Below are 22,997 nucleotides of genomic sequence, written 5' to 3' on the forward strand. Positions count from 1 at the left end.
ATTTGTAATTTAAACATCTATGGGATTTCTAAACAAAAAGAGATATTTGAACCTGATATTTAAGTAAGTAATCAGTTATTGGGAAAGGATACCCCTCTTTAAAAGTGCATGCGTTCAGAAAACTATAGTCTGTACAGATATATGTATAAGATTTGTTTTCTTGTTATTACTTTAACCATGGTACCATATGATATACTATAAGTAAACGACCATTTAATGTATTTGACTTATCAGCGAATTCGTACTTACCAAGAACAACAAGACGGATGTCATGTTTGGAGCAGGATTTGCTACCCACCTGAGCACATGAGCTAGCACCCGGGTTATTTTGTTGTTGTTGTTTTTTTTTGTGGGGTTCCTGTAGCTTAGTCATGTTTTTTCTATGTAATGCTTTGTTAACTGTTGTGTGTTTTTTCGTTTTTTACTTTTTTTTCGATGGCGTTTTAAGTCTTTCTTCGACTTATGAAATTCTTCCGGCTCTCTTTTATTGTTGTAAGGTTGAAAGTATCAATGAGACAGCAATTCATTTGCAAAAGTGATTTAATGGTTCCAATTGTATTGAAGCCCAGTTCAGTCCCTTATTTTTCAGCCAATCATTGATTTTTCAACCAGTTGATGCGAAATCATAAATTTTGTAATGTAAAATACTACCGTAAACGACAGGTGTACTTCGGTTTACATTGTAACACGATCGGAAAGTTATAACACATTTGAAAAATATCATATAAAATTGAGAATTGAAATGAGGAATGTGTCAAAGAGACAACAACCCGATCAAAGAGCAAAAGACAGCCGACGACCACCAAAGGGTCTTAACACAGCGAGAAAATCCCGCACCCGGAGTCGTGCTTCAGCTGCCCCTTAAACAAAAATGTGTACTAGTTCAGTGATAATGCACGTTATATTAAACATATAAATGAACAAAAATAAAAAATCATACAAGACTAACAAAGGCCAGAGGCTCCTGACTTGGGACAGGCGCAAAAATGCGGCGGGGTTAAACATGTTTTGTGAGATCTCAACCCTCCCTCTATACCCCTAGCCAATCTAGAAAAAACAAACACACAACAATACGCACAGTAAAACCAGTGGCGGATCCAGAGGGGGGCGTAGAGGGCGTACGCCCCCCTTTGCTTGCACTTTTTTTTTTTTTTTTTTGTAAAATGATTAATCAGACTAGACTTCGTGAACTTTGCCATTTCCCGTGTATTTAATTTTTATGCGACAATTCTTTACTTATAAAGATATTTTTCGCTCGTATTTAGTGTAATATATTATTGATTATGTCAAAGTCATGTGATTCTCTACGGTGGAGCTGACCAGTTCGTCGAAAAAAACGTCACTCAGTCATTTTGAAATTCAAATCACAGTGACACATTGCTTAGGCTGAGGATGACAAGCACGACGCCTTCAAAGCGACAAAGTATTGAGCAAAAACGTATTGAATTCTATTTCACAATTCCACCCAACAGAAAGTAATACTCTATTACACTCTCATGAAAAAAAAAGTTCCACAGCAATATTATTTACCTACGAAAACATGTTTAACCCCACACGCCCCAGTCCATTAATAACATTGCTGAATAGTGATCCCCAGTCAGTAAGCTATAGATATAGATTTAAAGTCTAAGGTACGGACCATTTGATCTGAGGGGGCAGTCTTAGATTTTTAAGAGAAAAAATTCTGACCCTGATTTTTGCCTTAAACAAAAATTCTGGCCGTATCTGGATTGAAAACAATAATCTTGTCCACTTTTTTGCTATTAGAAAAAAATAGTTTCAACAGAATTATTTAGCATTAAATGAACATGATGAATAAAAAACGGGCGCAATTTTTTTTTGGGGGGGGGGGGGGGGTTGCATGTGAATCCCATATCTGACCGGAATGTCTGTTTCGCCGAACTGATATACTGAATACTTTTTCAAGGCCCGACTGCAACCTGCCTGCTGGGTGTGGCCTATATGTCTCCATGTGTCGACCGTCATTCACAACTTCATTGTCATTTCCGACTAATTCGTAGCCTTTGGTTGATTTGGAACCCCTCACTTCCCTTGTTGGTTAAAACATTTCAACCAAACATTTGGATGAAAATTGCTTGTTTGTCTTTCTTCGTGTCGGTCGTATTGTAAATTTCATTGAATAGCCGTATATCTTGTTTACAACAAGAAATCTGTGAGGTTATGCTAACTAACCATACAACAAACGATAATTTTCCATGTCCATTTTTTACTGACAAATCCCACATCAAATATATTAATTAGTACATAGCTTTGGATCCATCCAATCATTTCATAATAGACAATTGGTGGAGAGAATACGGCACCAAAAATGTCCAACCCCTACACTTTAACTATAAAATGCATTTTACACTTATTTTATGTTTTTTAGCCAAAAAAAGGTCCAAAATTTTTTTTCGCCTCGCTATGCTCGGCGAACTTTATTACTTCGCCCCCCCCCCTTTCCAAAATCCTGGATCCGCCCCTGAAAACTCAGTTTAAAAGAAGTCTGAGTCCGATGTCAGAATAGGTGACAAAAGAAACTAAACAAAATGACAATGATACATAAATTAACAAAGTACATTCACATTATAAATGCTTATAAATGAAAGTTGAGTTTTAAAAACAGAAGTAACATCAACCGAAAAATGAAATATAAATACAATCGTACAGATTCGCTCGGGTAAAGACAATTTTCAAGATAACATTCGAAACTCAAAGATTGATAATGCAATGAAATTGACAGTGATTACTGAAATGTAAAAGGATGTCTTGTAATGCACAAGTTAAAATGTGAAATTGAGGAAATTGATGTATATACCTACAGTAGCAATTGCAGTACAGGGTGGTGCATTTGTGTCTGAGAAAAACAGAAATCTATTAAGTTCCATGGATGTTGCTAAAAGATGGGCCTTCCTATGTAAAATGGGATGCAAATTGGAATGGGTATGTATCATTTACTTTTATGACAAAGACAGAGATATTGCCGGAATAAGCTTTAGACCTGCTATCAAAAACTTCTTCGAAGTCTATATATAAGAAGTTTTGATATCATCCCGATGCTTATTGGTATTAGAGATTTCTTCCTGAGTATTTTTAAAGCTGGCTAAGAAATTTGACATCTATATTTCAATTTTCCGATAGCTTGATGTCGTAAAATGGGAAATGACGATTTGCATTTTCACTGAACTAGTACACAATTTTGTTTAGGGGCCAGCTGAAGCCCGCCTTCAGGTGCGGAATTTTCTCGTTGTGTTGAAAACCCATTGTTGTACTTGGACTGTTTTCTGCTCTTTGGCACATTCCCTATTTCCATTGAATTTCTCAATTTTGTCAATCAAGTGAAGACATGTGATGTATTAAACGATGCTTGATTAACGTTCAGTGGCATATATCTCATGGATTTCCAGCACTCCTTTTACGTTTTCATCCACGTATTACCCCAACCAGCTTGAAAAATAAGGATATTTGAAATAGGATTGCTGATGAGACAGCTATTAGCAAGAAACCAAATAACGAGGGTGTCATCAACTATACATTTGTTACCGCTTTCAACGAGAGTAAAACCAATACCGCATAGTAAGCTATAAACGACACCCACAAGGACCTAATGCACAGCAGCAAAGATGTGTGTGCATGATACAAAAATTGTTTGTTTATATATGTTTGTATAACAGGAGAAATATAAATTTTGTATTTTGAAATCCACACAATCGATCGTGTACAAATATATAAATATCGACCAGTGACATAAATAGCCTTTAATTTAAAGATGTATAAACAAGCAAGGCCGTGTTCACAATGAGCTAAACTCGGTGAGGCGTGAGTGTAAGTGTACACTTACGCTAAACTCTATTTACGTTCCCATCGATAAAAATACTAGTACCTATAAGGCTATATTGTTACTATAATAGTCCCAGATACATGTACATGTATTTATGATATTTACAACTTGTCACACACAACTGGTCAAAGGTCCAAATAAAGGCAACAGTAAAATTGAGAATGGAAATGGGGAATGTGTCAAAGAGACAACAACCCGACCATAGAGCAGACAACAGCCGAAGGCCACCAATGGGTCTTCAATGCAGCGACAAACTCCCGCACCCGGAGGCGTCCTTCAGCTGGCCCCTAAACAAATATGTATACTAGTTCAGTGATAATGGACGTCATACTGAACTCCAAATTATACACAAGAAACTAAAATTAAAAATGATACAAGACTAACAAAGGCCAGAGGCTCCTGATTTGGGACAGGCGCAAAAATGCGGCGGGGTTAAACATGTTTTTTGAGATCTCAACCCTCCCCCTATACCTCTAGCCAATGTAGAAAAAAAACAAACGTACAACAGTACGAACAGTAAAACTCAGTTTAAGAGAATTCCGAGTCCGATGTCAGAATAGGAAACAAAAGAAAATAAACAAAATGACAATAATACATAAATAACAACAGACTACTAGCAGTTACTGACATGCCAGCTCCAGACCTCAATTAAACTGATTGAAAGATTATGTCTTCATCATATGAATATAAGGCACAATCCCTCCTGTTAGGGGTTTATTATATGATAGTTTATGATATCGAAAACCCTGGTGTAATAATTTTTCAGTAATATATAAATTTCTCTCGCTAAAATCTAATACGTTGTTACATACACGAGCGAATCGTACAAGTTGAGATATATAAACACCATAAGAATGTGACAAGGGAACGTCACCATCTAAAAATGGATAATTAACGATAGGAAATGAAAAATCATCTCTTTTATCATAAATTTTGTATTAAGCTTCCCGTTAATGATATAGATATCAAGATCAAAGAAAGGACAGTGGTCATTGTTAGTATTAGCTTTATTTAAAGTAAGATCAACAGGATAAATTTCTTTAGTATACATACTGAAGTTGTCATTATTGAGAGCCAATATATCATCCAAATATCTAAAAGTATTGTTAAATTTTTGTATCAGATGTTGTTTCGATGGGTCTTTGCTGATTTTATTCATAAATTGTAACTCATAACAATACAAAAACAGGTCCGCAATAAGTGGTGCACAGTAAGTCCCCATTGGAATTCCGATAACTTGACGATATACGGAATCTCCAAAGCGAACAAAAATGTTATCAAGTAAAAATTCAAGGGCAGATATAGTATCAAAGCATGTCCAATTGACATAGCTCTTTTGTTTGTTGCTAAAAAATGACATAAAAGAGTTTGAACATATGTATTCGCATTCCGACTTTTTAAATGCCCATTTAATTAGGTGTGTGAATTTTTTCTTAATAAGAATATGAGGCAAAGTGGTATATAGGGTAGAAAAATCAAAACTTTGAACAGATTCAAAATCACCAATATATGCATGCAATTTATCAAGTACTTCCAACGAGTTTTTGACACTCCAAAAGTAGTTAATTCCACTATTTTCAAAGGCCTTATTTGAACAATTTATTATCAGGTTTTTGATTGTACAAAGTGTACTAGTAAGTAGAATAGACAATTTAGTAGTGGAACAATGACTTGAAGACGAAATAAATCTATATTTGTAAGGTGATTTGTGTAGCTTCGGAAGCCAGTACATAGTTGGGACTTTCATTTTATTTGGTTTTGCTTGTAAAGAAGTAGCTAATAGTTTATGTTTGTTACAGATATCGTTTTCTGAAAACGAAGTCAGTTGGAATGTTGGTGAATTCGTGATTTCCTTTTGCAGAACCTCAATGTAAAATTTACGTCAAACTATGATATTATTAGCAGCTTTATCAGCCGGGACAAAAACAAATTCCTTGGCTAGTTCTTTTAGTTTATGTTTGATACGAGAGATAGGATTTTTATGGTTGTTGTTAGGAGTAAAATGTTCTTTAAAATGTTGTATACGTATATCAACTATCTTCATTACTGAATTAAAAAAAGAGTCCAAAGATTTTTTGTCAGCTTTTTCCCGTTTTATCCATTTCAAACAGTAAGCACGAAGCTAGTGAGTCGTGGATGATATTACGACACTCATTCCAATTAATAATTGACGGGGGACGATATTTAGGTCCTTTACTGAGGAATGATTTTAACTTTTGGTCGCGAACGATGTTAAGGTCTCCTGTTATAACATGGGAAATGGGGCCATAAGTGTATTCGGAATTACTACAATTACATGACGGAGGTGTATTTTCACTGATATTTACATCTTTACAGACTTGGCTATAATTAAACACAAAATTTCGGGTAGATTTCTTGTAAATATAACAAATAAGAGGGAGTTCAGTATTATCAAAATATCCAGGAATTTGTTCTTTAACAGAATGGTTGTTTAAAATACCGGCAATATTTACAAAATCAAAACCTTTATTGACATACTTTATTTTAATAAAATGTTTTTTGTGATCTTCAGGGCGATCAATTTTAGGAAACAGTTTAGAATAACAATATGCCATTATAATTTGAACAGTAGTATACCTCTGTTCAAAAGTCATGAATCGATTGAGAGAACATGCTTTAAAAAGGGGTGGGTTATAATGCTTGTGGATGTTATTATCACAAGTAAAAAGAATAAATGTGTTTTAAAAAAACAAATAGTCCAAATGGTGTTAGTGACTGTCATAACATTATTTAAAGGGAATTTACCTGTATAAAAACACAGGGACGTACCATATAGGTGTTACAAAACCATTGATATTGATCAATTTACAAATGATTTACAGAAAATATATTTCATAAAAATGTACTGAGAAAGATTTAAATAGCATAATTATATGAAGAATATGAAAAATATTTCCAAAATATATTAGATAAACATGCACCTGTAAAATCAATATGTCAAAGAAGACAACCTCTTACATGCATGTATGAATAAAAAAACTGAGAGGGGTCATATATCTAAAAAAAAAATACTTTATTCACATATATACTCAAAACCGGAGTGACTAAAATGGAAGAAATTTAGAAAATTTGGTAACTAAGATAAAGCGAAAATCAATTAAATTATATTTGAAGAACGTTGCTCTGGTTGGTCAAAATCATGCGATTTTTGGAAAACAGTCGAACCTTTTTTTTTCAAAAAAAAAGGAAACTGTGGAGAACCAAAAAAAATTCAATAAAGTAACTAACGAAAATGTCTATAGAATCTTGAATGAAATAAACATCAACAAGACTACAGGAGCTGATGGTATTCCAGCAAAAATTGTAAAAAATTGTAAATCTGGTATTACACCTCAGCTAACTACTCTTGTCAATTTGTCAATTGAAAATAACTGTTTCCGTGATAAACTAAAAGAAGCCAAGTGAGAGTGGATTCAACCACAGGCGCTTGGGTATATGATACAGAAATTTTTTTTAATTTTTTTTTTGTTGATTAAAATATTCAATTTTCTATATTTATACTACATATCTATCACTACTGCGCATGTCTCACCTAGTTTCGAGTGATTTTACCAACTTTGAGACAAACCCCCATTTTACTATCACTAAGAAACAAAAAGGCAACTAACTCGACGCCATCTTGCGTGCTATAAATAAATAATAAAATTGACCTACCTGGATTCCCCATCGATTTTTATGGAAAACATGCCTTTCTCGCAGTCCGATCGCAGACGTCGTTTCTATTCATAAAATTGCTACTGTTCGTAACATTTTTAGTCCATCTCAAGCATATAATAAAAAGATTTTCACTATTTTCACTAAATTCAAATTTACGTGCCCGGAAGTTTACTGTTAATATTCAGGGGAAGTTACTTTTTCCCGAACTTTTGTTAAAGGGAAGTAACATTTTCCCGGACTTTTTCGGAACATCTCTGCAAGTACACATAAAACAAAGAAAGGGATACGATGATTTCCAAACTATTATAAAAAAGGCGCAACTTTACCGTTGCTGAAAAAAGAAAAGATCTGTTTTAGAAATAATGGCAAGTCAACCAAAGGAAGAAATTACGAAGGAAAACATAGTTTCATGGTAATTTATGAATATACAAATGCTCACACAAAATTGTCTTATGAAAAGAATTCAAAAAATAATCCGTGGACCATTTGATCTGATATTTTTTTATTTTATTTTTGGGGGAGGGTGGTGCACTTACAATCAAATAATAGGCTTGATCTTGTTCTTCGTCCATCATATCTGTTTGTTTACATTCAGTATTAGTTCGGAAATCATCGTATCCCTTTCTTTGTTTTATTTGTACTTGCAGAGATGTTCCGAAAAAGTCCGGGAAAATATTACTTCCCTTTAACAAAAGTTCGGGAAAAAGTAACTTCCCCTGAATATTAACAGTAAACTTCCGGGCACGTAAATTTGAATTTAGTGAAAATAGTGAAAATCTTTTTATTATATGCTTGAGATGGACTAAAAATGTTACGAACAGTAGCAATTTGATGAATAGAAACGACGTCTGCGATCGGACTGCGAGAAAGGCATGTTTTCCATAAAAATCGATGGGGAATCCAGGTAGGTCAATTTTGTTATTTAATTATAGCACGCAAGATGGCGTCGAGTTTGTTGCCTTTTTGTTTCTTAGTGTGGATAGTAAAATGGGGGTTTGTCTCAAAGTTGGTAAAATCACTCGAAACTAGGTGAGACATGCGCAGTAGTGATAGATATGTAGTATAAATATAGAAAATTGAATATTTTAATCAACAACAAAAAATTAAAAAAAATTTCTGTATCATATACCCAAGCGCCTGTGGATTCAACAACTGCATGATATGTACATATATGAATTCATGTCTTTTTTTTAATTATTTTTGTGATGTATTATGTAATATGTTATTTAGTTTTCATGCATGCCATCAACACCATTGGAGTATAGTAGTGCATCATTTTCAATAAACTATATAGTCTATATTTCTGTCTTCTAATATGCAAATTTAAATGAAAATTGCTTTGTCTTTATTATCATGAAAGAAATTAAATTATCTACATAATGTTTGACTCGATAGTCCGTACAAAATTCCATAGTAATCAATGAATAAAATTGGGTACATATCTTTTTTTAATTCTTTTTCACAATCAATACCTCGTGTACAAAATTTCTTACACTCATGGAAGAGTTACACATTCTAATCTTCTATGTACAGTAAAAGAAATATAACACTTTTATTTTTTTATTGTGACAAAACAACGCTTCATGTGCATCTGAATAAATTATTACAAGAAACTCAAGTGGAATATTCCCTCCATTTGAGAATATGTACAAATGTACATTCTTTTAGAATTTCACTTTGTGAATATTTTAATAACATGGAGTTTCGCATTCTTTTTATTCAAACCGCCCCTGCATCCTAATAAAACAAATCCGCGATGGTCGATGGCAAGACATCTTGGTATGCGTTTGATATCCAATTTGAACAAACTTTGAGTTGCTAAACATCGCCCGGAAGTATTAAGAATGTGTAACGTAAAGCTAGCGGCATCACATACAATTACTCGATTAGATTCCGTGACGACTAAGTCAGTCGGGTCAAAGGTTCTACGGCCTGACGATTCCGAACCTTTATAAATGCATTTAACCTCGTCACTATCGTTACCACTCAAAATGACAAGCCTTCCATTACCTATACTATACTCCTGCTTGTCAATCACGTAAATATTTCTTGACTTGTCTGAAGTAACTTTGAATGGTATGGAGCCGGTCTCGAACAGTGGTTTCTTGTTGTTATCTACGCTATACGTTTTTATGTGTTGTCCGTTCAAGTTCATCACAATTATATTTCTTTCCCCTGTATACAAATAATCTTCGGTGGCACCAACGATAATTTTGCCATCGCTGGTGATATGCAGTGCAGCGGTTGTTTTCAATGGAAGCAACGCTGTACTTAGATTCTTCTAATTTATTTTCGGCAGAAAGTGTCTGAAGAACAGTGTCTTGAGTAGATAATAAAAGATCTCCGGACGGCAGCAGTGCCATACTTTTAAAGTTAACAACGAATTCGTGTATTTTCTCGAGTGATCCATTGAAAAGTTTCACATGATGGAGTTCTCCTTCGTAATCATAGCTTTTTTCTGCGTTGATAAGAAAAGATCCATCAGGACAACAGGCAATGTTATCAATGGATGGAAATTTCGTTTTATAACTTTCCAACACACTCAACGAGATGCTGGTAGGAATGTTTTGTTCTTCAACATATTTTACAATGCCATAAAGTGATTCTATACCGCACTCTGTTATTTTTCCTGGATTGAATTCCGGTAAAGAATCAAACTCCGTCTGAAGGTCTATCCTTACGTCAAAACTCATTTCTGCTCTCGCAGCTTCAAACACGGCGCTTTTATTTTTAGAATCGACAATATTTGTGAGATTGTTGTTCCTTGCTTCCAATTCGATTCCGTATTTGTTTGTCTTTTTCTCTTCTTCTTCAATGTCATTTTTCATTGCCTCCCATTTCTTACCAAGTTCGAGTAACAACTTTTTTGTGTGTGCGTCAATTGCATCTTTTAAAGTCTTTCCTTGTTTTTGAATATTCTGCACTTCCATTTCAAGTTTGGAATAACCACTTTGCTTCATTGTTCCTAATGTATTTTGGTGTCTGAACATGTCGACAATAATCTCTTGATATTTAGAACTTCGAGCTTTTAATTTGTAAAGAGAAAATGTGCAACCGGAATCCATATCAATTATGTGATGGTCCCTATGGGGTTGCGAAACGCACATTGTGCACACGACGTCTTCGCACTGCTTGCAAAAACCACAGCCGCGCTGTCGGTGGAGTTCACAGTTAACAATACTATCATACCTTTGGTCAGTTGAACCGGTTATCTCGATATCCACAATTTTGTGCTGATTGTACAAGTTCAATTCGTTCACTTGATGTAGCATACAACAATTCATACACATAAACAAATTACATGTTAAACATCTTCCTTTGATAGGATTTTGTTCCGGACATCCCTGACATGAAATAGCAAATTCTTGAAAAGATCCAGACATTTTAACAGCGGAAATTAATGTTTACATGTAGTTTGCTACAACTAATAATTCCAGAATTTCAACCAATAAAAATGATTCTCTTCCATTCTATCTGCAGTCTTTAAGACTTATTCACAATGACATGACCTATTTTCTGATAAACCAATGAATACTTTTTGAAAGTCTTATTGACACGGAAGTTAAATATATTGATTTACGCACCTGTGTCCTATTTTTGTCGAGCCTTCGACTTTTGTCGAAAAAGCGAGACATAGCGATCCTACATTCCGTCGGCGTCGTCGTCGTCGTCGTCGTCGTCGTCGGCGGCGTCCACAAATATTCACTCTGTGGTTAAAGTTTTTGAAATTTTAATAACTTTCTTAAACTATCCTGGATTTCTACCAAACTTGGACAGAAGCTTGTTTATGATCATGAGATAATATTCAAAAGTAAATTTTGTAAAAAAAAAATTCCATTTTTTCCGTATTTTACTTATAAATGGACTTAGTTTTTCTGCCAGGAAACATTACATTCACTCTGTGGTTAAAGTTTTTGAAATTTTAATAACTTTCTTAAACTATCCTGGATTGCTTCCAAACTTGGAAAGAAGCTTGTTTATGATCATAAGATAGTATCCAGAAGTAAATTTTGTAAAAAAAAATTCCATTTTTTCCGTATTTTACTTATAAATGGACTTAGTTTTTCTGCCAGTTAACATTACATTCACTCTGTGGTTAAAGATTTTAAAATTTTAACAACTTTCTTAAACTATCCTGGATTTGTACCAAACTTGGACAGAAGCTTGTTTATGATTAAAAGCTAGTATCCAGAAGTAAATTTTGTAAAAAAAAAATCCATTTTTTCCGTATTTTACTTATAAATGGACTTAGTTTTTCTGCCAGTTAACATTACATTCACTCTGTGGTTAAAGTTTTTAAAATTTGAACAACTTTCTTAAACTATCCTGGATTTGTACCAAACTTAGACAGAAGCTTGTTTATGATTAAAAGCTAGTATCTAGAAGGAAATTTTGTTCCATTTTTTCCGTATTTTACTTATAAATGGACTTAGTTTTTCTTCCAGTTAACATTACATACAGTCTGCAGTTTAAGTTTTTAAAACATTTATTAGATTCATAAACTATCCTGGATTTTTACCAAACTTGGACAGAAGCTACTTACAATCAAAAGATAGTATAGAGAGGAATATTTTTATTAATTTTTTTCCTCATTTTTGCTGAGCCTGTGATTAACAGCAAAAAGTAGGCGAGACACTGGGTTCCGCGGAACCCTTACGAATTTTATTATTGTTGTATAACCAAAGTGTATTGTATATAATTATCCGGTATCTTTGATGTCATGGTTATGAAATATAATCCGACAGAAAACAATAAACAAAAAACAAGCGAGAGATTGTTTCGTTCTTGGGAATACAGATTTACTTTCGATTTCTGCTCATTATTCAGATATTTTTATACTTCTACAAGTGTGGACACAGATCAGTGTGAATAGTATGTTTTCTGACAAAATGAATTCCCTTGGTTTTTTTTTCACAGAGTTCTATGTTAAACAATGTTGCACAGTGACAGCCAACCTGTACCAAACACTAAAAATTTACAGTGTCATTTTTCTAATATTAAGTTTTAATGTTCAAGACTGTCATGGAGGAGACACTAATTGTATGGATTACCAAATGATTCTGATAAAATATGTTCCACAACTTTGATTTTGGATAGCAGCAAAAACTCAAAATTAGGAGAAGAACACATTCGGTGCATTTCTGCATGATGAGTTTTTAATATGCGAGATGGTATATGAGAACCTGCATGCATGTACTATTTGTATGGTTCTATATATTTTCAATAGTGGTGGTCATTTCTTGCTTGGGTTTGTCCACAATAAATGTAAATTAGATAAGTCTATATAATAGTCCCAGTATCATTAGTGAAAAATTTCGTTTAAATGTTCCAAATTGTTTCTTAGAAGATATCTAATGGTTTTAAGTAATGACAATACATGGCATGACACTTGGGTATAGATGAGCTAGAAAGTACACTTCTGTGTTATTCAAATTATTTCTTCGAAAAATGTCTTCTCCAAGGCCTAGTTGAAGTTGCAAAAAAGAACATTTTACCAGCATGAAAATAATATCAATTGAAGAACCTTTATGAGCATGCTTGAAAGACTCATAACTCCTACAAAGTCAACTGATAAAATATTCTTGTGGATATGCACATCTACATATTATGTCCTCATTAACTATGAGTTGCGATTACTTACCTTTGCAGTAGTATATTTAAGCCAAAATTCTCAGTTCAAAAGGGCATAACCTCTAGAAAAATTATATCATAATTTCCTGTCGATATGAACATCTACATAGTATGTCCTAATTATCTACAAAGTTTAATGAAATTCATGTTTCAAAGGAGTTGCGATGAAACGAACAGGACTGATGGACGGACGGATTGACGGGTCAAACATATTATTCTAATTTACTTTGTTGTGTAGGGGATTAATAACTTGGTAAATCCAATTAATTTGTTTATTATTCTTAATTTCTAGAAATAAATTAGGAAAAATAGTGAAGACTAGAAGAAAAATGAACTATGACTCTTTAAGTATTCGAAATGAAACAGGTATTGCAAAATTATTTTCATTTCAAGATTTTTGTTATATGGATAAAAATATACATTACAGGTGAAACCGGTACAGTATGGAGATTACTGTCAGACAATTGTTAATTTATACAAAAAAACATGGCCTAAGCCCACTGTATATTGCACTAACAACTACAGAATGAGCAACACGAATATAAACTTATCAAAGGGATGAAATCAGTAACTCTGGAATGGCAAGCATTTCCGGGTTCACTATACACGACAAGGCATCCTACAAAAATGGAATGTTACAAGGCCATTTCTGATTCAATGCACACACAATCATGTCAGATATTTTTATACAAAATGTTATAAAGACAAAATCAAAATAAAATATATTTAAGGCTTTTCCTTTTTACATATTTTTCATAGCAGTTATGTTGTTGAAGAGGAACAAGCAATGTGTTGTCCTTGTTGATGTGTCTTAAGTTTATCGAGGAAACTCGAAGTCCGCCCTGCTTGTGTCCTTACCTTGTAATCGATAACTTTGACAAACGGATTCTGTAAAACAATATTTCAACAGGTCTCGTAGATATGAATACAGTATACTGAAAATATTATTCCCGACAAATAGTTAAAATGACAACCCTGAAACTATAAACGCAACATTTACAATTACTAAATTTAATATTTTTTTAAATTTAAAAAAAAGAAAAATTATTTAGCAAATATTTTGCGTTACTATGCAAAATATTGCGAAATAACACAAAGATTTAAGTATACATGTATATATATTGGCGCTAATATTCCTCTGTAAGTACGAGAAAGTACTGCAATTTTTCATTAAATATCATCTAGCCAATGATGTACAATATTATCATATCCATTCATTGTGCAAGACAAACCTATTTGTAATTAAAAATTGAATGCTTCTTTTTGTGAATTTATTGGGGTGTAAAAGCGTTGACCTATGTACATTTTGTATGAAGCGCGAAAGCGTTTCATTCTCAAAATGTGCGCACGGTCAACGCTTTTACAAACCTATAAAATTACTAAAAGAAGCATTCAATACTTGTAATTACATTTTTTTGCTAGGATCATGAAAACACAATTTCTATCAAGCTTTTCTTTTATTTACTTGTGCACTTTATTGTGGAAACTCGTGTCATCATGAATGTTACATTTCATTTTGAAATGAAGGTTAATTTCAGAATGACGCGAGATTGCTGTTAGCCAATCAAAATAGCGTATTATAATGAAATTAACATGTAATGTAATTATTTTATTTCATAAACATCTATGGGATTTTTAAACAAGAAAGACATATCTGAACCTGATATTTAAGTTAGTAATCAGTTATTGGGAAAGGATACTCCGCTTTAAAAGTGTATGCGTTCAGGACACTATAGTCTGTACATATACATGTATATGTATCAGATTTGTTTTCATGTTATTGATTTAACTATGATACCATATGATATACTATAAGTAAACGAGCATTTTATTTGACTTATCACCGAATTCGTACAAACGGATGCCACATGTGAAGCAGGATCTTCCAATCATTAATTTTTCAGCCAATCATTGGTTTTTCAACCAATTGATGCGAAATCATAAATTTTGTAGCACTTGATAAATACTACTATAAACGACATGTGTACTTCGTTTAATATTGTAACACAACAAAAATTTAGAACTATGGTCATCTAGTAAAATCCATGCTAAAGTTTGGCGTCCGTTTGTCTGTGCGAGATATATAAAACGCAGCCACGTCCGATCGGAATGAAGACGTTAAGATGGCTCGTGTAGGGCTGTACTACGCTGTCTGTACGAATCTTCGTAACCAGTTTGATGGCTCTGAAGGTGGCTTGCTGCCCGTATATAATATACCCTCCTTTTCCAGGGGCAGTTCAAATTTTACACTATTCATCCCGGTCGGTCAATTTTTCAGAACTTAATTGGTGTGTTAACTGTTAAATTGTTCTTGTTCTTAATATCCATGAACTAGACATTAAGCACACACTAATCAATCATAAAAACGAAGTTATATTGAATAAAATTTTAAAAATTACATATCTTTATATTGAACTATATTTAATTTACGATGCTTTATTGGTTTATCAATCATTTTATTTCAAAGCAATTAATAAGTTATAACACATTTTATAATATCATAGTACATTCACCTTGCAAGTGCTTATAAGTGAGAGTTTTAAAAACAGACATCAAATCAACCGTAAAATGAAATATAAATATTACCACATAGATTCGCTCGGGTGAAGACAATTTTCAAGACAACATTCAAAAGAATGATCATGCAATGAAATTTACAGCGATTAGTGAAATGTAAAATGATGTCTTGTAATGCACAAGTTAAAATATGAAATGGATGAAATTAATTTCTGTATCTACAGTAGCAATTGTATGTTTATGGTGGTGTAGTTGTGTCTGAGAAAAACCGAAAAATATCAGCTCCATGGAAATTGCCTATAGATGGTCATTCCAATGTGAAATGGAATGCAAATTGGGATGGGTACGTATCATTTAGTTCTATTAATGCACAGCCATAGGGTATAAAAGGGATTAATTTAAGAATTATTGACCTGTTATCGAAACTTCTTATAAGTTCTGAAACATGTTTGGTCCAAAAAAATAATTATTTTCATATTTTTTCAACGCTATCAATCAAACAATTTTTTTTAATTTAACACTATAAGGTATGGTGAAAATCTGGATCCAGAATTAAATATTTAAGAAAAAGCCATGACCCCCCCAACACCCCACACCCCCTCATTTTTTTAAGTTAAATGGTCGTTCCCTTATCGTTTTAATTTTTATTATGAGTTTGAATGTCCCTTTGATATCTTTAGGTTCTCTTTTAATTTTTTAATCTATCTTTTTTTTGACAGCTTGATAGGTAAATGGGAAATAACAGTTGGTATTTTTTTATATTTTGTAAACAAAAAAGAACATCGGGACGATTCTTTTATTAAATGATGCTTGCTTAAAGTTCAGCAGAAAATATTGTATGCATTTTCAGGACTTTCTGTACGTTTTCATCCATGTATTACACCGGCCTCAAAATAAGGAGACATGGAACTAAATAATTGCCAATAGGACATTTATCAATAAGATTTCAAATAACATGAATGTCAGCAACTATATGTTACCTTGTCAACGTATATTTATTCTGCCTACAGAAGTTCCCTTGGAAACTTTGATATAAACAATTGCATTACGTCAGCTATTGGTGGAACACAAATCTTATACCATTTATTCCGTTAGGAACAAGTATTATTATACTTCATGTCAAAATGCCAGATTTTAATTGGTTAATACGAGGGAGACAATTTACTCTATACCATGGCAAATACTCTATTACCCTTCACGGAGAAGCTTGCTCAAGTGTGCGCTTTAATAAATACGGATGATTGTTATGTACAAGACGACATAGTTTATTACTTTGAATTTGAAATTTAATAGACAGTAATAACAGAACATTCAGTATAATAAATTAAATAACACATATCTGAGAGGGTGATAGAGCAGATTGTTACCCCTCGAAAAGACATTGTCAACCTTGGCTTCGCCTCAGTTGACAATGTTTTCCCGGGGTAACAATCTGCTCTATCACCCTTTCAGCTATGTGTTATTTATATACCATTGTTTTTGTTCCAGTATTCCATTTTTTTTCCATTTGGAAATTGTATTATAAAGGAATATCTATAGCATGACAACCTTACCGCCTACAACATGAGTAAATCCCATACCGTAGCGTAGGTAAATAATAAAATTGAGAATGGAAATGGGTAATGTGTTAAAGAGACAACACCCCGACCAAAGAGTAGAAAACAGCCGAAGGCCACCAATGGGTCTTCAACACAGCGAGAAAAATATGGATCCGATTCCCACGGAGCATAATCATACATTAGAATTGGAGCCAGATTTTACCTAAGAATTGCACTAAAAAAGGAAATTGTTCCTCGGGTTCGGTTTCCTCCGCGGATATCGAATCCGGATACGCGATGTGTACATATTTATAAAATTTAATCTAATTTTCTGCTCTTGGTTCAAATATAGACGACATACTATTTCAACACCACAGAAACACAAGATACATTAGCAAAAAGATCACCACAGGCACGAAGACATATCTTCCTGGTTCGACATGGACAGTACAAGGTACAAGGCACAACAGACTTGGAGCAAAGTCTTACACCACTAGGTATGATGATTATATCGTAGAATGTTGACAAAAGACACTTTTTTCACTTGGTACGTTGTAATATGAATTGAGGGGAGGGTAACCTTCAGTGTAAAATATTTCATGCATTTTCAAGACGATCGAGAATAAAAAAATAAACCATAAATCCCATAATTTGTCTTTGTAAATGCAAAAGTGGATTACCGCCAAGAGAGGTTTCACCATTTAAAACCGAAATTTTGATTTTCTTGTTTTAGGAACAAGTTTCAGTAAGTTAACTTGATTTAAGAGATAATTTGCTCAAGACTTATATTTCAAAAAACTGAAATTTAATACGTTTTAATTGTTCAAAAATCTTTACATGAAATACCGTCAAAGGGCAGTAAGGACAAAATGTAAAATATCATTATAATAAAAAAATAAACAATGCTGAAATTTCACTCTGATTGCGTATTTTGATCTTTAATCAAGAGGAGTGATTTTATCTTAACAAAAATTTGATATTTTATTTTAGAGCATGTTCGTTTATATAATGTTCTAATCTTTGATGGTCTCGTTATATACTGTAAATTTAGCCAGGGCTAAAGACACAGTCTGCATCACTATGGAAATCATCAACTAAATTCAGCACGAGGAGACAGACCTTCTAACAGAGGGCGCACCTATCATGCCTATAAAACCGAAACCACCTGTGGATGGCTGGAACTCGGCCAAAGATGTGAGTTCAATGAGTCAGCAAAAAGTCCAAAAAGTGAAGCTAAAGAAATTCGGCTGAATGAGCAGATGAAGAAAATTCGAAAGGAATTGTAAAGCCTCTCCGACCAGGTTACCTTGAAAAACAATGCTATACTAGAGTTTGTAGTTATACTATTCAACTATTTGCATAATTGGCAAAAAATAAAGAATACGAAAACAATCTCATCCAGACCCTCATTTGTAATACAATAATAGGATCGACTATTAATTGTGATAATATTGTTGATTGTATAATAAATTCCGTCTTTTATGCAATTTTTGCTATACTTTTTTTTAGATAATATCTAGTCTTTTTTGCTGAAAAAATGGAAACAAGATATTAATGGGGCAATCAAAATCAATAAGACAACAATCACAAGATTAGAGTGACCACGACTCTATACTTTATAACCCAATAAACGGTCAACATCCTATGATTTATGACACCCAATAAATAGTGGACATTTATCAGGGTGTCAGACCATCAATTCACCCACTCCAATTTAGAACGTATGTAAAAGTAGCCCTACTCTGACAAAAAATAGTGCTTTTGCTGTCATTGTTTACTTAAACTAACCAACAAATTTGCAGAAATGAAACTTTTGGTGAAAGAGAAATATATATTAAGACCATTTTGAGCCAAAATTTACTTGTTTATGAGTTTGTATTAAAAATTAGGATTGATGCGCTCCATAGATTTCCAGAAAACCAGGGTTTATTTTTAGTAGTACTTGGCTTCCGAAAAGCAGTTCTTCATTATAATAAAATTGAGAATGGAAATGGAATGGAAAAAGACTTTAAACATGGGTTGAAAATTAGCATGTAGAAAGGTGATACATGTACAATTCAGGATATACCTTGTTTCTATGAAGTTAAACTTAAGGTAAAGCATATAGAAAGCTGTGAAAATTGCAAAATTTGGTTGAATAGATAAGGATTTTGAATTGGTGGTATGACACCAGTATGTTACGGGTTTTACTGTACCATGACCAGACATACAACAGCCAACAAAACACCTGTACTGTTATGTGCAAAAATGTAATTTGAATGATTGAGCAAGATGTATCTCACCAAAAAACCTGAATGAACGCAGCTGCTCCGGAAGGTTTTGTAGTTCCTTATTTTCCTGATACATTTATCGTGTTGCCCATGACCAATAAAAATTTGGCAATAGGTCATCGACATGCCCTGTGACAAGGTAACAACCCAAATGATTTTATTAATCTGTTGGCTGTTCTTTTAAATGCTGCTCATTATGTTCATAACCATTTCCATTTTCAATTGTATTTGTTTTATTTTTTCTCTCAGTTTGATTGTATATAGAGAGGAACTTTTTTTTTATTTTGTCATTGAAAAAACTAATCCTAAATGCAGCATGCTTAGTTGCAAATTCCAATTTTCAAGTCTATTGTTTTACCTGGGATCAAACACATTAGAGGCCAGCACGCTACAATGAGACTTGTGAAACGGTTAGGGATAGACTATAATGGTTGACTACTTTACAGGTCTTAGTTTGAAGGATTTTTATTAGGTCCATTATTCAACCATTTCTTTAATGAAGAGAAGCTTTCCCATAACTATTTATCGTTCTACAGAAGCGGTCTCAGGTTCCAAAATATGCTTTGCTACAATGTATTTTAAAGTTGTCTATTGGAAAATTCAGGTAAAACTTTAAATGTTAAATCTCCAATGTTAATCATTAATGACATGTATAATTGCCAACAGAGCACTGCCAATGTTTGATTTAAATAGAATTAACCCTTTAACTACTTGATCTTGTTGCCAGATTCGCATATTTTCTTTTGCTTGACATGATATCGTGTTCGATAGATCATATGTCAATCACATACAGACAAGAGAAACCTCGAATCTTACTTTATAGGTATGTACAACTACCTGTGGTAGTAATTCACTTTCAAATGTATTTTTAAGCGCAGCTTATGAGTGAAACAGACATTTGGACAAACCCAATTTCATCGTTTTGTTTACAAAACGGAACACAGAAAATAAAACAAGGTAACGATGAGACATAAAAAAAAAATGTGCCCTCTTTTATGGCAAAAAAATTTAAAAAAATTTAGTACTTATTTAAGATTTTTTACCAACCTAACCACATCCCTTTATGACAAAATTTTGTTGTGATTTTTTCCTCATCTGGGACACTGTATATGACGGACAGATTGATTATGGAGCGTTGTTTATTTAGTTGTGGGTTTGAACTCTTCAAAAACGTGGTTGCATGTTGCCAATTTTGGGGATGTATTGTAAGTACAAAATTTGGGAAAAGAATAAAAATGAGGTGTGGGACGATGTTTAAAAAAAAATTAAGTGATACTTCTTTCTTTATTATAAAAGATATCCAGATATATAAGAGTAACGACCACCATGTATTGCCCCTCCACTAACTAGTTTGATGTACATTCGTTCCCCCTTTTTCATATATACGACGATATTTTGAGTCTGTGAATTTGCATGATCAGACTTTGCAACCCATCCATTTGAGAAGTAAGTGTCATTCTTAAACATCTGAAGTGTACCAAATGCTTTCCGCTAGACATGATCATACAACCAAAACTATAAAGTCCATTCTGTGGTACTGTAAATACCCCAGTTGATGGACTATAGTGCTTTCCTTCGTTCGTGGCTACATCTTCAAACAAAATGACACTGCCAAGTTTTGGAGAAGTTTTAGCATATGCCAAGAATGCAGGTCTGTCAGCTGAAACTAAACAAAACATTTTGAATTATATCTTAAATCTACGAAAGCCGGATAGTGTAAGGCATGCAGTAGTTTATTTTCAGGTCGTTGTCATGACTAAGTAACTCGCTATCATGAATTAGTAAGTTATTACTACGATTACGGTAACGCATTATCTCGACTAAGCTCATTCGTTATCACGACTTAGCTAACAAAAGTCGTTAAAACGATCAAGGTAAGTCGTTATGAAGAGTTAGTTGAGTTGTTGTAACGAGGTAGCTAGGTCGACATTACTAGTGACTGGGTCATGATAACGTAAAAAAATTAAACTACAGTCTTTATTTTATACGAAAGACAAACATAGAATTGGAAAAATTACTCACTGAAACGAATAAAAAGAACTTTCGATTTATCACAATATCTAAAATATTATTTTTTCTGCGTATTGTATCTTTGCGAATGCCGGTTTTAACTGGGTAATGGATAACCATAAAGTCAACGTCGTTTTTGATGTAAGTTTACGTTAAACTAAATTGAGTTGAAGTTGGTGGTCGGGTAGAGGCGAGTTGAATTCGAGTTCGTGTAAAGGCTGGTTACATTTAACCACAATCATAAAATCAATAACTTGGATCTCATATAGATCATTATTGACGAAGATTGAATAGGGATGAATTAATTTTGCCAAATTTTGTTCACTAATGAAGGAAGACATAAAACTAAACGTCTCTCTTAGTCTGCTCAACCCGAAATGCTCACTCGATTTAAAGTGTAAGCTTATTGTTTTTTTAAATTGAACGCAGTGGTGCCAATTTTTTTTGAACTTATATTTTACACCAGGGCCCTTTTCAAAAAGTCTTGAAATCTTTACTTAGAAATAGAGCATCGCAGTTTTATGTTTATACTTTGAAACACAAAGTCATGACCTATTTATTAAAACCAAAAGTTTACACAAAATTGCATTTTCGACAGATTTTGGCACAATTAGGGAGTATATGAAAAAAACGGAAAAGATGGACAATCTTAAGCAAACTAAAATCCTATTTGAAGTAAAACTATAATTTGTCTTTCGTATACAAAGTAAATACCATTGAAATATGGCATAGTTCATATGCTTACCGTGTTTTTGCGGTTGACCACCACAACATTTATTTGTTCTCATCAGCAATTTGAGGAGATCCTCTGTCATGCATGTCCTTTTATCTAAAGTATACAATAAAGATTCAGTAAGTACGGTATCACTGTCAGTATAGTCACACCATGGACATAAATGAATTCTCAGGCCTAAGAAAAAAAGATATTGCTAACATTCTGAACAATAATAGGGTAGATAGGCAAAACAATTTGTTTTAAGTTTCTGATTTGTTTAAACAGGGGGAATCGTCTAACTTTGAAAAGTGCTTGTTCAAAATTGACAAAAACAACTTAAGGGCACTAAAATAAAGGTAAGTAACACAACATATTTTTAAAAGGCCTTAGTTTAATAAATAGTTTGGATAAGATGTATTATACATTTTTTTTTAATGAGTTGATCGAATTGAAATCTTTATCAAACTCAGCAAAAAAGATTTTCGTTTTGTGAATATATAAAAATTGAATCACACACACACACCAACCCTGTAAATTTTTGAAGTTATAAAAAGGCAACGAGTTGAAATGAATAATTTCACGAAACAAGGTCGACAACTTTAGAACGCATTATCTCGACTTAAGTTTAAAGTGTATGCGTTTAGAAAACTATAGTCAATCGCAATTCGTCACAATTCGACCGATTCCGTACCTCCATCTAACTGATAAAACGTAAAAAAAGAAGACGCACATAAGAAACCGACCATTTATCCTTTGTGGGGCATGTTTTATTCTCGGGAAACAATTTTTGTTCAATC

The 22,997-nt window shown here is 33.3% G+C and overlaps 1 protein-coding gene and 1 long non-coding RNA gene across 2 annotated transcripts; both read right to left on the reverse strand.

Moving 5' to 3' along the window:
• Positions 1-9,065: 9,065 nt before the first annotated feature.
• LOC127704935 (E3 ubiquitin-protein ligase TRIM33-like) lies at positions 9,066-11,062 on the reverse strand. Its single transcript, XM_052209174.1, has one exon. The coding sequence runs from the start codon at positions 10,900-10,902 to the stop codon at positions 9,640-9,642; it is 1,263 nt and encodes a 420-aa protein (XP_052065134.1). The 5' UTR covers positions 10,903-11,062; the 3' UTR covers positions 9,066-9,639.
• Positions 11,063-20,745: 9,683 nt separating this feature from the next.
• LOC127704943 (uncharacterized) lies at positions 20,746-22,315 on the reverse strand. Its single transcript, XR_007983585.1, has 2 exons — positions 22,231-22,315; positions 20,746-21,141 (listed from the first exon to the last, which is right to left on the reverse strand). It is a non-coding gene; the product is annotated as an uncharacterized LOC127704943 (long non-coding RNA).
• Between the last annotated feature and the right edge of the window lie 682 nt (positions 22,316-22,997).

Source organism: Mytilus californianus, unplaced genomic scaffold (genome assembly GCF_021869535.1).
Source record: "Mytilus californianus isolate M0D057914Y unplaced genomic scaffold, xbMytCali1.0.p SCAF_6, whole genome shotgun sequence".
Taxonomy (NCBI): domain Eukaryota; kingdom Metazoa; phylum Mollusca; class Bivalvia; order Mytilida; family Mytilidae; genus Mytilus; species Mytilus californianus.

Bases quoted from the DNA above. Each gene is read 5' to 3' on its own strand.
- LOC127704935 (XM_052209174.1), bottom strand. From the start codon at position 10,902: ATGTCTGGATCTTTTCAAGAATTTGCTATTTCATGTCAGGGATGTCCG.